Below are 15372 nucleotides of genomic sequence, written 5' to 3' on the forward strand. Positions count from 1 at the left end.
ATTTCTTTGAAGCGAAATTGGTAATGGATTTTCGAGTGGAATAAAATACATTTTTTTCTACAAATGCTCCAGGACGCAGTACCTTTAACCGAGCCGAACGGTTCCTCATTCTCGTTAGGCTAAGGCTACATTGGCTCGGAGTACGCACGAAAATTTGATTGTACGATAACTGACAAAGAGAAACAAAGAATTTTGTTCGATAGAAGCTGACGAATTCAAACGAAGCAAGGGGGAAGCAATGTAACCACACCAATACAATTCTATGTAATTGTTTACTTATCACGATTGCATGCGTTTCGTGCAGTCGCAATTTCGTAAGAAGCTGCAGGCAGTATCACCGAGGCCTTAGTTATAATTTTGCATGATTGTTACGGATCTCACTTGGATAAAAAAATAACTCATGACAATGGACCCGGAACTGGGAGTGAAACATTTTGCTGATGTGTGAAACAATCTCGCGATCGATAGTTATTCCGTTGAAGTAGAATATATTGGGTCCGCCAACTCTCAAATCGATGGAGCATAATTAGTAGGATGTTCAGTCGAGAGGTTTGTTCGTCTCAAAGGGACATCCCAGTATCTTAGCAAAAAGTGAAATATAACCATAGAACTGCTGTGTTGAACAAACGAGTAGCCACTTTTGTCTAAACCAACATCAATTTGGACCAAACGCACCGTTTTCAACGGGGTAGTGCTGTATTTTCGACACTTTTCCATTGTCCCGTATTTTTATCAATTTGTACCTTATTTTGAGTATAAAGCAAAGAAAAAATTGTAATATTGTTATGTTGTATTACTATTAGTGATCTTTAAAACATTTATTGGCCTTGTTGAAAGAAATTATGTATCTCTGCCTATAAAGTTGCTGCTAATTTTGATGATTCTATTAAAATTCTTCAACATAAAAAAGAAGCAGTATTTTTGACTAGTGAGGTGCAAAGCGTTCTAAAAAATATAGAGGCTTATGTACAAGACAAGACCGCATTGTTGACGAAGGGCTGTGGAATTATTTCGCTTATTTACCGCTTCAACTGGAGGACCGATGCCATGCAACTTTGTTTGTCCCATTTGCAATCACCATAATAGTTTAGTCGAGTGAATATCGGGACTTCTTCATCCACGTCTTCTATGAGAACAAGCGAAGATCCGTGATCGCGAAACAAAGAGGCCTCAGTCGACATTTTACCATTCCCCGCTCAGAATCGGTCCCCTATGCCTAAAGATAATCTGAACATGTGAACATGATCGTATGACACCCAAAGGAAGCACAATTCTAAGGGATAAAATTGGAAGGTACAGGAGTTGAAAAACTCCTGAAAATGAAGTAATTTTTCAGACAATCCCTCTACATGGGTTTTTCGCTAGTAATGAAGAGGATCGCTTCCCAGGAGTGGGGTTGCAAACAAGTAGAACTTTCGGTATAAGGTGGCTGTCAATCCAAGGGAACCCAATGAACTATATTTACACTCTTCAAAGATTACACTATATAGGTTTTTCATCGTTTCAGCAACTGAGTCCAATTCAGCGCATGGAATGGTCAAATTGGAACAAAAAGCTATTTGTCGCATCACTGAGCGATTGTTTTCAAGTGAGGTTTTTTTTTCGATAGTCTGTATGAAGTAAAACCGTTGTGTGTGACATCAGCATTAGGAGAGACTACAAACTGCTTGCTAGTCGAAGCGAGACTGAGTAATAGAAATCGTGAATTGTTTATTTATTCTCAATAAGTTATAGACGGACGGGGCTAATCTACAGTGTCCGTACAGACCTAGGTAGTGCGGACTGAATCAAAACGGCTGTCAAAAAAGATCCAATTGAAATGTCAAAAGAGATCCAACGATCAGGAGTGTTATTTTTCTTATGATAATCAACACTATAAAAGAGGTATTGTTGTCAGGGGCAAAAATAATGCAAACAATAAAATGAACGAACTACATTTTTCCGTAAATTGTTTAATTAACCATTGCATCTCTGAAAGAGCATCTCAGCCTTTCACTGAGCTACGCCTTTTTAATGTCCCCTCTCTTTGACATAACGTTTTTCCGAACGAAATAAAAACAAACGAAGTCAGAGTCACGTAAATGTTTACTCCTGCGATTTGAAAATATTCCATAAAAAGTGGAAGGAAGAGATGCCAGATGATTTTTAAAAAAAGTCTGTAAAAACATGTGAATGTCTGTTAAAAATGTGGAAAAGTCTGTAAAAGTGTGCAGATCTATAGAAATGTCTTTTAACGTTAATTTTCACATATTCATTAATACTTTGTACATCGTGATGCACGTAAGATTGTATTTTGTATATATATACAGCCATTCCATGCCAAACCAATATAATGGTTCTCAGATCTTCGTCAAAAGTGGTAATATTGTACTTTATCGCAAAACATTAGACTCGTATTTTTTTATTTTTTCATTGGGGTGCCCATTTCCATTTTAGGGTGATCCAAAAAATCATTTTTTTCCACTTTTTCCCAAAATGACTTTTTTCAAAAATTTATAACTTTCGAACCACTTAACCGATTTAGATGATCGGCATATCAAATTGAAGCCAATGAGCTTTAATTGAGAAATATTGAACTTGCAGATAACATGGATCCTATTTTCGTAATTATTGATTGTACTCGTTTTTTAATGTTTTCATGGCTTTGGACTACTGGGCGCTATATTTTTTTATATTTTTTCTTGAAACGTGAGAATTTTTTACATAAAATATCTCGATATCAGAGATGCTATTTTTTTCGTTTTTGAAATATGATTTTTCAAAACTAATCGATGGTTTGAAAAACAAATTTTACCCATTTTTCCCACTACAAAAACATAACTCTTGAACTATTGGACCGACATGATCAAATTGAAGCTTATGAGCTATTTTTCTTTGGAAAAATGTTACTTTTGCGAAAAAATTTAATTCTTGTTTTTGTAATTATTGATTGAGTTATTTTTTCATAGTTTTCTCGTTTAAAGATAGGAGCGCTATATTTTTTTTATATTTTTTATGGAAAGCTGAGGATTATTTACCTAACATATCTCGATATCGGAGATGTTATAATTATCGTTTTTAAGTTATAAATTTGTAAATTTAACATGTTTTAAGTCTTCGATCAATATTCATATGTGACTAAACTAGAACTATGCTACTAATATCCGTCCCGCAAGTGTGATATTTTTTCAAATTTTGCTTATTGGCTTCCATTTAATACATCGATCATCAAAACCGGTTCAGTAGTTCAAATGTTATGATTTTTTGCAGAAAGTTTATTTTGGACAAAGAGGAAAAAATGATTTTTCGAACCACCGGATTACTTTGAAACATCATATCTAAAAAAACAAAAAAATAGCATCTCTGATATCGAGATATGTTATGTAAAAAATCCTCAGCTTTCAAGGAAAAATATAAAAATATAGCGCCCTCTAGTCCAAAGTCACCAAAAAAATAAAAAACGACTACGATCAATAATTACTAAAATATAATTATTTTTTTCGCAAGTTAAATATTTTTTAATAAAAGGCTAAGTCATTAGTTTCAATTTTATATGTCGATCATCTAAATCGATTCAGTGATTCAAAAGTTTTTAATTTTCATTTGTCATTTTTGGGAAAAAGTGGAAAAAATTGATTTTTCGGACCACTTAATAACTTATGTGTTGTAAGTGTGTTTAAATGTTTCAACGATCTACACATACATACATACACATACATACGCGTTGTTAATTTTTATAAAAATCGGTATTTCTTCGTTGATATATTGGACATCCACCAAGGTTTGCGGCCTTGTCGTTGATGAAACTTATAAGAAAATACAGTGTATATTTTCCATCCGCCATGCAAGGCTATACAAGTTTTAGATCCCCACTTAGCCATGAACTATGTCTGTGGTAACAATATCGAACAGTAACCCATATTTCGTCATAAGCAGGTCCGAAAGCGAATGTAAATTGTTGAGAATAGAATGAAAATTTCTATTCGATTTTGTTTTAATACTAAGAAGACATAGTCCTGACCCTAGCCTTACTATTTTTCAATAAATCTCCTTGCATTTCAGCAAAACAATCTTATCTAGAACAAAAAATAATTATCAGAGACAATTTTCGTTCAAGATTTTTCGTTACCTGCAGAGAATGCAATTTTTCATTAATTGTGAATAACCGTATCCTCTCTTTCGTCTGCAATGATGTCAGGGCAAAAGTACGGGTTCCAAACTTCATACACACCAGATGGGCCAACCAGAAAGACTGCCGGGCCGCAGGTTGAGAATCGCTGGTCTAACGTCATGTGTATTGATATAAACTAAATATAATAACTTTTCTGTATTAAAACTGTGGAAAATGTCATATGGTGAGTCGAATATTTTTGATGTGATGAATAGAGCCCTTTTATTTTTCAAAAACCTGTGAAATATTGTTATATCCAAAAAGTCTACAACAAAAACAAAAAGTGTTTTACAGACATGTCTGTAAATTTACAAACATATTTGTAAATCTGGCATCTCTGGTGGTCTAAGAATTTATTGCAAGAAATCGCTTGAAAACATGCATGAATTTGCTTGAAAATGAAGTGGATTGAGTCCGCACCACTTAGGTACAGACAAGTGCTGCATTTGAATTTCGACTTCCCTCGTTACTCGGACAGAAAACACAATAAATGTAAAAAAATGAGCATGCTTCCACTTTTTTTTAAAATTTAAACAATATATAGATTAAGGATGTGTAATGTTTAACATATCAAACAATTCTCAGAGAATTTTCATTGGCAGTAAAAATAGTTATCAATGATAAAACTATTTCATATAAACGTGACATGTTTTCTGATTTGGCTCCCTTACTGAAGGACATAGTTAAGTCGTGGGACTAGTTGATTCAGATGAAATATCAGAGGCTAAATTTATCATAACTGTGAAAAATCTGGGTTGAGATACATTGAACAATGGAAGGCTAGTCTAGGAGAAACATAACAGTATTATATTAAAGTCCATCCCGGAATTGCCAAAGATTCAAAGTGGCATTGGTAAAAAAAAACTTACAGGAATTATAATTAATGAGGCAACAAAGTTGGAACATATGATCCGTATCATTTGCAAATCGTCGTGTATTTTCATAAACTTCTTCACAAAATCTCTTCAGCATCTAAATTTTTTTTCTTTGTAGAGACCAAAGCAGGTAAATCTAAGAATGTTTGATTGATTGATTTTATTCTCGGTTTTATTTACTCATCAAAATTCTTCATAACATTTATGGTTCAGTCTTTTGGGTTTACGTGTTCTGTTTTTGTTCCTGAACTATTTGGTCAGCCTAATTTGGACCAGCTCCTGTTCCTCTCATCCAAACGCCAGATGGTTCAATAGCCCATACAGATATGAGCTTTTATTTTCTCTGAATTTTGTGTCTATTTGTTCGTAATTTTACAAACTCGTCGAATATTTTACCAGGATTGATTTGTCGTTTTTTGTCAAACATGCCGCATCTATTTCGAATCACAAGTGGTGTTCAAGGAACACTGAAAGCTTCATAAAACCGGACTCCTTGGTAAAACCAGTACCTTCGGCGGAGACAGGGGGTTGATGCAGGCCCTGCAAGACATCCGTAAAAATGAAACGCACAGGAAAATTCACAAAGAAGTTCGAGACAGGACAATCGTACTAGACCCACGCAAAGAACACGGACTAGAGATTGGAAACTCGAACATGGAACTGCAAGTCTCTCAATTTTTTTGCGAGCACGCGAATTCTTTCGGAAATATTGAGAGCCCGCTATTTCAACATCGTAGCGCTACAGATGGTGTGTTGGAAAGGTTCGATGGTGCGATCGTTTCAAGGTGGGTCTATCATCTACCAGAGCTGCGGTAACACACACGAGCTGGGTACAGCCTGCATCGTGATGATCAACGATCAACAAAAGAATGTGCAGATTGAGATTGACTTCTTCAATATCAGCATTTTTAACGTCCACAGCCCCCATCTAGCTAGCACCGATGACGACAAGGAAGAATTCTAAGCTCAGCTAGAGCGTGAATACGACCGCTGTCCAAAATACGACATCAAAATCGTCAGCGGTGATTTGAACGCTCAGGTTGGCCAAGTGGAGGAGTTCAGACCGGTAATTGGTAGGTGCAGCGCCCATCAGAGAACCAACGAAAACGGCCTAAGACCTTTCGACTTCGCTGCCTCCAAGAACATGGCCATACGTAGCACCTTCTTCCAGCACACTCTCCAATACCATTACATCTGGAGATCACCACAGCAAACAGAAACACAAATTAACCACGTTTTGATCGACGGTCGACACTTCTCGAATATCATCGACGTCAAAACCTACCAAGGCGCTAACATCGATTCAGACCACTACCTGGTGATGATCAAACAGCGTTCTATACTGTCAGTCGTCAATAACAAGACGGGTCTATGGTACTAGGTGAGGTCGTTTCGTCACTAAGTTGGTTAGGGGAGCGGTATATGAAAACAGTACGGAAGAAAGCAGAAGGGGAATTATTTGCTTGTAGCGTGAAAGAGACAGACTGATCACGAGCGAGCTTCGCCACTAGCGTATTGTGTATTGTTTACAAACAAAACACAGTAGACTTCCAAGATGGCTGAAGACTCGTTTTAGCAAGTTGGCCTTAGGATATACTTCTAGGCGCCTTGGTCAATAATACAAGACACCAGCGCTCACCACGGTACCTACGACGACAATAGGAGCGGAACGTTGCTGCAACATACTCGCAGCGTCTTGAAGCTGCGTTACCGGGGGTAGACGAACTTGATGCTGCTCCCCTCGATGAATGCTGGAACACGTTGGAAGCAGCAATTAGCAGCACAGCAGAGACAGTCATCGGGTATGAACAACGAAGACAACGAAACGAATGGTTTGACGACGAGTGCCGAGCGCTCCTGAACGAGAAGGATGCAGCACGCGCAGCCATGCTGCTACGAGCGACTCAGCAAAACCAAGGCGCCTAGAAGTATATTCTAAGGTGGGCCGCTTGTGCCCAATCTCGCTCGTGATCAGTCTGTCTCTTTCACGCTTCAAGCAAATAATTCCCCTTATGCTTTCTTCCGTACTGTTTTCATATATCGCTCCCCTAACCAACTTTGTGACGAAACGGCCTCACCTTAGAATATACTTCTAGGCGCCTTTGGACAAAACGTGGAATGGTACAGACTGAAGCGAAGGCAGCAAACACATCTCCTTCGGGAAAAAAGCGCCGCCTGGAAGAGGAAGAGTGTGAGGAGATGGAGCTGCTTTATCGTTCTCGAGAATCACGGAAGTTCTCCAAGAAACTAAACGCCTCACACAAAGGCTTTGTGTCGCGAGCCGAAATGTGCTGTAACAAGGAAGGAGGCATCTTGACGAACGAGCGCGAAGTGAACGAAAGGTGGAGGCTGCACTACGATGAACACCTGAACAGCGCGCAGACAGGAGACCAAGACAGCGTTGAGGACTACACCGGTGCAGTCAACAACGACGACGTACCACTCCCAACCATAGTTGAAGTTAATGAGGCCATTAATAAGCTAAAGAACCACAAAGCAGCTGGTAAGGATGGCCAAGGGAGGTCCAGGAAAACTTGTGTGTATGGGAGTGTATGCACCGGTTGATAGTCAGGATCTGAGACACAGAACAGTTACCGGAGGAGGGGAAGGACGAAGTAATCTGCCCCATATATATAAAAGGTGACAAGCTGGATTGTGGGGACTATCGTGCCATCACAATCCTGAATGGTGTCTGTAAAGAAACCCACTGATCTGGCCACATTGTTTGGGGCAAAAGCCGGTCTAGTGGGAATTGACATCATTGATAGGTAGGAAGAATAGAGTAGATAGGAGATGAACAGAACAAAAACAAAAAGAATAGAAGTGATTAGATTGGAAGTTTGGAAAGTTGTAAAATAAATATTTAAAATTTGTGCGTTTCTGCAATATTAATAGCAGTAGTACTGGAAGTGGTAGAATTAGTGCCATTTGATTAATTACACGGTAAGAGGAATACAGTAAGAATTGCGTCGATAAGTTGTCCGAATATGATCCTTTTAAATGTAGGTTATACCGGAAGGCAAGGGCCAATTATAGGATAACAATTCAAATTAAACTGCCAATAGTTATCTGGTAAGTCGAAGTCACATACGAACCACTTCTGTGAATATTAATTCAAGTTATATGCAGGCTAGTGTTTTGAAACTAAATAATTGGAGCACTCGTTGTAGGAGGTAAAGCGGAGAAACTATCTTTGTAAGTAGTAATTATGATAAAATTTGTAATTGAGCAATGTATTGAAGCTAAATTAAATTTGCAGTTTGAGCTGCTGAAATTTGCTGCTACAGAACGGTAGTGTATTCCCTACAATCCGAACAGTGTCTGTGGAACGAAGTGGATCGGAATACAAAACCACGAAAGAAAAACACAAGCTTAATAGTTTAACTTTTATTAGCGACCGTTTCATCTGAGAATTAAACTTCGAATGATAATGAAAGAACACATGTTTTCACACATTTTGTTAGTAACGGTAAGATGTTGCTGCGCAGTCATGAATAACGAGGGGCGCACTGATAATTTTGAAAGTGCCTACAAAATTCTGTCTTAGATTCTCTTTCGCCGTCCATCGCCAATAGTAAGTAGATTTGTGGGAAGTTACTAGGCCGGATTCATGCTCGGTTGCTCGACGACGGACCACATTTTTACACTGCGACAGATCCTCCAAAAGTGCCACGAGTTTCAGGTCGCATCACATCTTCGTTGACTTCAAGGCCGCATATTATACAATCGACCGACGACAGTTATGGAGGATTATGGATGAACACGGCTTTCCTCGGAAGTTGGCAAGACTGATTCAGGCATCGATGAACGGTGTGCGATGCAGTGTGCGGATCTCAGGTGAGCTGTCGGAATCATTTGATACACACAGGGAACTTCGACAAGACGATGGACTCTCTTGTCTGTTCTTCAACGTGGTGCTGGAAGGTGTTATGCGGAGAGCGGGCTTCAACATGCGGGGCACGATTTTTTAGTCAGTCAGTTCTAGTCTAGTCAGTTTATCTGCTTCGCCGACGACGTGGACATAATCGGAAGAACACATGCGACGACATGCCGACTTGTATACCTGACTGAAACACGATGCAGGACTGATTGGGCTTGGGATCTATGCGTCTAAGACTAAATACATGCTAGCAGGAGGAACTGATCGCAACAGAGTTTTTCTTGGTAGTAGTGTTATGATCGACGGCGACGAGCTCGAGGTGGTAGAGGAATTTGTCTACCTTGGCTCGTTGATAACAATTGACAACAACAATAGCCGTAAAGTTCGAAGACGCATAGTCAATGGAAGTAGTACCCCGTACGAAGGTTATCATGTACAAATCCCTAATTCGATCGGTTGTTTTCTATGGACACGAAGCATGGACGATGCTTGAAGAGAACAAACAAGCGCTTGTTTTTTTTAGAACGCCGAGTGCTCATAGCAATATACGGTGATGTACAGGGAAACGGAGTATGGAGAAGGAGAATGAACCACGAACAGGCGCAACTCTACGGCGAACCCAGCATCCAGAGAGTCGCTAATGCTGGACGAGTGCTACGTCCAGGGCATGTTGCAAGATTGCCGGACAGTAGCCTTGCAAAGATGGTGTTCGCATCGAATCCGGTAGGAACAAGAAGGAGTGGAGCCCAGCGAGCGAGGTGGTTGGACCAGGTGGAGCAGGACTTGGCAAGAATCGATGAAGCCGGGAGTTGGAGAACTACAGCCATGGATCGGGTTTATTGGCGAAAAGTTGTGAATCATATTTAGTCTCTCAATGAGATATTGAATCATTGTAAATGGTAACCCAAAAAAAAGCCAAGCGAACGATCGTGGGTTCGGCTTTGACTGATTGGCCTTTTTCAATACTAGAGGCGAATGAACTTTGTAGTTTAAATAGAAAAAAATCACACACGGATTGATGTTCTAACGAAAACATATGTAGAACATTTGAATTAGCATGCAAAAAACACGGGGTAGAAAACAGAACAAGATCAACTTGGATACAAATGAATTACTCACAAATTTATTACATTTTTAATATTAAAAAAATAAATTTTAATATATAAATATTTTTACTGAGTTGTAGGAGAAATTTTTAACTAAATTCTTATTCATCAAAGAAATAATTTCATCACTATCTTCCAAATCAGGCTACGGGCCGCGTAAATAAAGAAAACGAGCCCCATGCGACCAGCAGGACTGTCTTGGACAAAGGGTTCATGACGCATTTATCGTTAGGTGTTGAAAAAAAACTCATACTAATAGCATGGAAGAGTATCAGATAAAATGTTTCTGTTTGTTTACACTCGATTTCACGTTCTCTGTATATTTCGGATGTGTGGACTATTTTCTTCCAAGTTTTTTTAGTTGCAACGTAACTCATTTATTCATCATTCGTTAAGTAGGAGAACACTAAACTAAATATACGAAAACCATCTTCACAGTTTGAATATCTCTGTTTGGGAAGTGGTTCCATCGTAGAAGAACGTATTATCAAATGGTTTATATTGTTTCGTGATCAGTTTAATCAACTCATGAGCGATGCATCCACCCATGAAAGCCGAAATACTGTGAACCTCCGCCCCACCGTAACGACAAACTTCATGGGCAAGATCATCGCTGATTGGCGTGCTGATGCCCCAATCGCTTACCATCTTGCTCGCTAGACTCTTGATCCGAGTGGTGTCTCCTTCGACCTGACACTCCCCAGGAAAGTAACCGTGCTCTGCCTGGAACTTGTCTATCGCCCTCAGCGTTACATAATGAGCCATCAACGAGCTTGGAGTCTCCAAGCCAGCCAGAATTTGCGTCGCTTTGTAGCCCTTATCGTATTCAACTGCGATTTTGGAACCACGAATGACAGCAATATTGGCAGCATCACGACAAAATAATCGAACGTCTTTTTCTGTAATTAAGTCATTAGGTTTGTTCAGTTCTTTCAGCAGTTGTCGAGCCCTTCTATAAACAATTTCGGCATCATGTGCTGCTTGCGAGCGATACACGTTTTGGAGTTTGATATAGGAAACGGTATCGGCTGTCATGTCTGGCAAAACTCCTGGTAGTGGCAAGAAGCCATTGCCTTCATTTTCGACGAAGTTTCGTAAAGCACGTGCCAATATCCAAAAAGCGTTACTCTGGAAAAAATCTCAGTTTTCATCTGTACAAGATGTTTCATTTTATGCTCACCTCCTTATTCACATTAGTGCAACAATCATCTGAAAGTAATTTCCGGATTGACGAATTGGGTTTCCCTTCGCCGAAGCTCGAGTTAACCGCCTTGATTGCTTCTTCGAAGTTTTCCTCGTCCGCTGTCATTTTCGAACGAATAAATTCTCGAAATGCGACCTTCTCCTTGTGGACTGCTGGATATTTCCCTTCGTGAGCTTCAACCCACTCCTGGAGGCATTTGTACATTACCACCAACCATGGAATTTTCGAAGTCAATTCTGTTTCGGCAATGTGTTTCTTGAGTCCATCAAAGGCGTTTTCCAAGCGAAGATCCGTCTGTCTGTTGTCAGGATGAGATTCAATAACGCAGTGTTCTCTTATCTGAAGCCGGGCTACACCGTAAAAGCCAACTGATCGACACACGATCAACGGAATGTCCTGTTCCCATAAGAGATTCGAAAGTCTGATAATCGTTCGTTCATTGACGGCCGTAGCCACAATAACATCGAAGTTTTTGAAAAACTCTGGTTGAGCATCGATTAGCTGATCAATATTTTCGTCAACATAATCTCCATGGACATCCGGGTTCAATTCTTGCAACAGTTGCATGCAGCATTTAGCCCGGCTTTGGCCGACGGAATTTGCGTCAAGGAAAAAATTGCATCCAATGTCCTCCTCAGTGGTAAGCTTGTTGTCAATAATGGTGAATCCTCCTACACCAGGAAGAACTACCCCTTTCAGAATCTCAGCGCCAAGAGCGGTCGCATTGACCAAACAAATCTGAGCATTTTCCAGGATCGTTTGACCATGTTCACCCCATAAACTATGTCACGAGATAGAATATGCTTGAAAAACTAGAGCTTACTGTAACCACATTTGAGAACTCACCGAATCTGACGATCGTATTTCCGGTTTTTATCAGATAATTCCGGAGACTTTGGTACCGGCGAAGACATTTCGGAAGAAAACATGAACTGCAAGGGAAAAAACAATATTGGTAAATGTTTCGATTCTGCCCCGAATGACAAATTAGAGATAGATTCCGATAACACCGATATAGGGATGTCAGATATGTCTGATATAATATTAAGGAAAATTCACACTTATTCCTTGCAAATTATCTGGATGTCTTATCGTGACTTTGAACAGTTAAGTTCATTTGAAATGGAAGATGTGCAAGATGTGGAAGAAGTGAAAGATGTGCAACGGAGTCTCTTAGGATTGTAATCACGATCGTTTACTTAGTAAACGAATGCGCAGTCATTCGGCTGCTAACACCCACTATGAATTCAATCAATATTATTGATTGGCTCATTATTGTCATCCAGGCTTTCAATTATATTAAGTTCAAGTTTATTCTGGTTGTAGTTCACCTCTTACATTTTAGGAAGGAAATTTAATTTCGGTCATATGACCACCACGGGGTCCGTTTACAGGGATCGAACCGTTGGACCCAATTTCCCACTACTCGGCCAAACATTTCGACCGAAATGTTGTGAATTTCGCGTTGGATGTTGTCTATGAGCACTTTTAAAGTTACTGGCTTGTTGGCATACCAAGCATGCCCAGTGACTTGACATAACCCCATAGAAAGAAATTCAATGACGTTAAATCGCATGAACGAGGCAGCCAATCGATAGGTCCATTTCTCGAAATAACACGTTCACCAAACTTACTTTTCAATAAACCCATTGTAACGCGCGCTTTGAGGCAAGTGGCACTGTCTTGTCGAAACCACATACAAAGAAAGCTCTCTATAGCGACATCGCAAAGGGGCCGTCGTTATAGAGAATTGTCATTATAAAGAACTGTCGCTATATAGAGAGAAATGCTCAAGTTCACACGAAACAATCAAATTATATTAAGAAATTGATTTCGAACAATCTTGAAACAAAACATTGAACAATAGATATAAAATTCAATTCATTTGTCCCTCAACATATTGTTCTTCAAAAAAATTGAAAATTTTCTGAAGAGCTGTCCTTCGGTAAATTTGTTTTAGTTAATAAACCATCATAAATAGTTTGGAAAGCATCTTAACCTGATTTTGAGAGGGTGGGCTTATAATTACACTGTCAACTACTTCGTCAGGCACTGAATGAGTTTCATCAACAATGTTCTAGTTTCCTTGCCAGGTCATTTGCTTTTTCATGATCACGCAAGATATGGGGATGTTATATGTTTGTGTTGAATTCAGATGTCTGACAACAGAACAGAGATAGGGGAAACTGACAGTATTCCTTTTCGCCTCTCTCTAACTCTGTCTGACAGATTGGATTTTGTTTGCGCCAGAATCATTTTAAGTATCTTGAGAAAACGTGATCCACTACATTCACACAGTATCGCTTAGGTCGAGGACATAGTGAACGCGATGCGATGCGTGCGCGGGCTCGTTTACGGGAAAGCTCTTTCGTTCACGAACGTGGAAATCAAATGCAAACCGCCCTGACCTGACATAGTAAACGCGATTTCAATGCGGCGAAACTGTATGTGGAGTGTTTTGCCGCGAGTGAACGCAAGTGATGGTTGCCAGACGATTTTCATAAATATCTTCATAATCGAAAGAAAATGAAAATTAAGTTGTTAACTTATTATTCTCGTTTTGTTTGATAAATCATATAACTTTATTCTAATTTACAAATGCATATAATGAAAACGTTACGTTAAAGGCTTTCGAATTACAATGTTCACAGATAAAAACGATCTCACAATTCAACTGTTTACAAAATGAAGACATATTATCATATCTGGCATCCTTTTTCTGGGTTGTTTACATGTAGAATGGAATGGAATGAAACATCAAAAAACGCGCGACTAAAGCGATCAGTATGTCATAGCACGCGATGAGCTCCAATTAATCGCTTCACATCGCAAGGCATCGCACCACACCGCATTTACTATATCCTCGGTCTTAGTTTGTTCAGTTGCGCATCACGAGATCTTCAGAGTGATCATGTCCCTTTCGAGAGATATTTTTTGGATTGCACCTTTCGCTATACGAAATAGTACAGTCTGCAGATTAAGTACAGCAGAATTTTGAACAGAATTTTAAAATGTACCGTCAGCAGGATCGCGTCTGAATAGTACCATCTTTCAAATTTAATTTTTTTCTGCTTTTATAATATATCCGAAAATTCATAATAATTACGCGCGTACAGATGAATAATGTTCACAAAACGTAACATAGACTATATAATCTCGGGAAGTTTATAGAATAACTATGGAACTCGCTTTCGCGGGTAACCCGCAACGCGGGTCAGCCGCTCGCGGATAATCGGGGTTGTACTGTATATATCTCAAGGGATAGCAGCGTTGAAAATGAAAAATATAATCTGACTACCATTCCCTGAGGTTGCATCTAGCTAAATAATCATATAGTTTGCACTCTTCGAGAATTATGAACCAGGATCTGCTACATTAGTTGAATATGAATCATTCGCTTTGCGTAGTCCATGTGATCCTGCTGTTTCATGATGCATGGAGAGGATCGATATGTATATGTTAGAGGCAAAGTAGAAAATAAACTTTCTGCACCGAAACAGTACATGACGGTTTTGGTGAGTTGGCTCGTATGTCATGAAGTGCGAACCGAAACAAAGTTGTCTCGTTCTTTTTTGTGTCGTAATCTGTAGCACGTAAAAGCAGAAGAATGCCACTGGGGGAATGATTTCTGTAAGATGATATTTGAACCATCGAAGGCAAATTATTCAGTGAAAGGATCAATCGGCAAACACTGCGGATAACACACCTTGAATGCATTCTGGAATAGCTAGCTCCATAACAATAAATCAAACTGATGGTCGCAGCGGTTCAATGTTCCTACAGAAGTAGCTCTAGAATACCCGTGACTACAGTGCAAAACGGAGGAAATTTCTTTGACGAAAAATCCCCCAGCCAGAATGGGAATCAAACCCGAACCATCGGATTGATAATGTGGGACGATAAATACTCGGCCACGGGAGCGCACTCAATCGATATCCATCGATCCATCGTTATTCCACACTTTCAATCAATTCTCCTGCATACTCAAGATGTTTCGTTTTCAGTTCCGTCTCCCTCGTTTTGAGTTTTTTTTATCCAAGTTAGATCCCTCATGATCATGAGAAAGTATTGAACCTGCTGGAGTCTTCGCAGCCACATTGGGTGCACGTACGCTTACTAAGCGACCGATCATGAATTCAAATTCAGGGCCCTCATTT

At 39.4% G+C, this 15372-nt stretch overlaps 1 protein-coding gene and 1 long non-coding RNA gene across 2 annotated transcripts; one reads left to right on the plus strand and one right to left on the minus strand.

The window, feature by feature from the left end:
- Positions 1-7818: 7818 nt before the first annotated feature.
- Positions 7819-10148, plus strand: LOC129765508 (uncharacterized). Its single transcript, XR_008741445.1, has 4 exons — positions 7819-7968; positions 8032-8097; positions 8155-8220; positions 8285-10148. It is a non-coding gene; the product is annotated as an uncharacterized LOC129765508 (long non-coding RNA).
- A 215-nt stretch (positions 10149-10363) lies between these two features.
- Positions 10364-12186, minus strand: LOC129765507 (nedd8-activating enzyme E1 regulatory subunit). Its single transcript, XM_055765898.1, has 3 exons — positions 12062-12186; positions 11192-11996; positions 10364-11139 (listed from the first exon to the last, which is right to left on the minus strand). The coding sequence occupies exons 1-3, from the start codon at positions 12142-12144 to the stop codon at positions 10444-10446; spliced, it is 1584 nt and encodes a 527-aa protein (XP_055621873.1). The 5' UTR covers positions 12145-12186; the 3' UTR covers positions 10364-10443.
- Between the last annotated feature and the right edge of the window lie 3186 nt (positions 12187-15372).

This window comes from Toxorhynchites rutilus, chromosome 2 (assembly GCF_029784135.1).
Source record: "Toxorhynchites rutilus septentrionalis strain SRP chromosome 2, ASM2978413v1, whole genome shotgun sequence".
NCBI classification, from domain to species: Eukaryota; Metazoa; Arthropoda; class Insecta; order Diptera; family Culicidae; genus Toxorhynchites; species Toxorhynchites rutilus.

Excerpts from the sequence above, each read along its gene's own strand:
- LOC129765507 (XM_055765898.1), bottom strand. The coding sequence starts at position 12,144 with ATGTTTTCTTCCGAAATGTCTTCGCCGGTACCAAAGTCTCCGGAATTA. Across the intron at positions 11,997-12,061 it reads AAATACGATCGTCAGATTCG|TTTATGGGGTGAACATGGTC; the intron begins GTGAGTTCTCAA and ends CTCGTGACATAG. Across the intron at positions 11,140-11,191 it reads GCACTAATGTGAATAAGGAG|AGTAACGCTTTTTGGATATT; the intron begins GTGAGCATAAAA and ends GATTTTTTCCAG.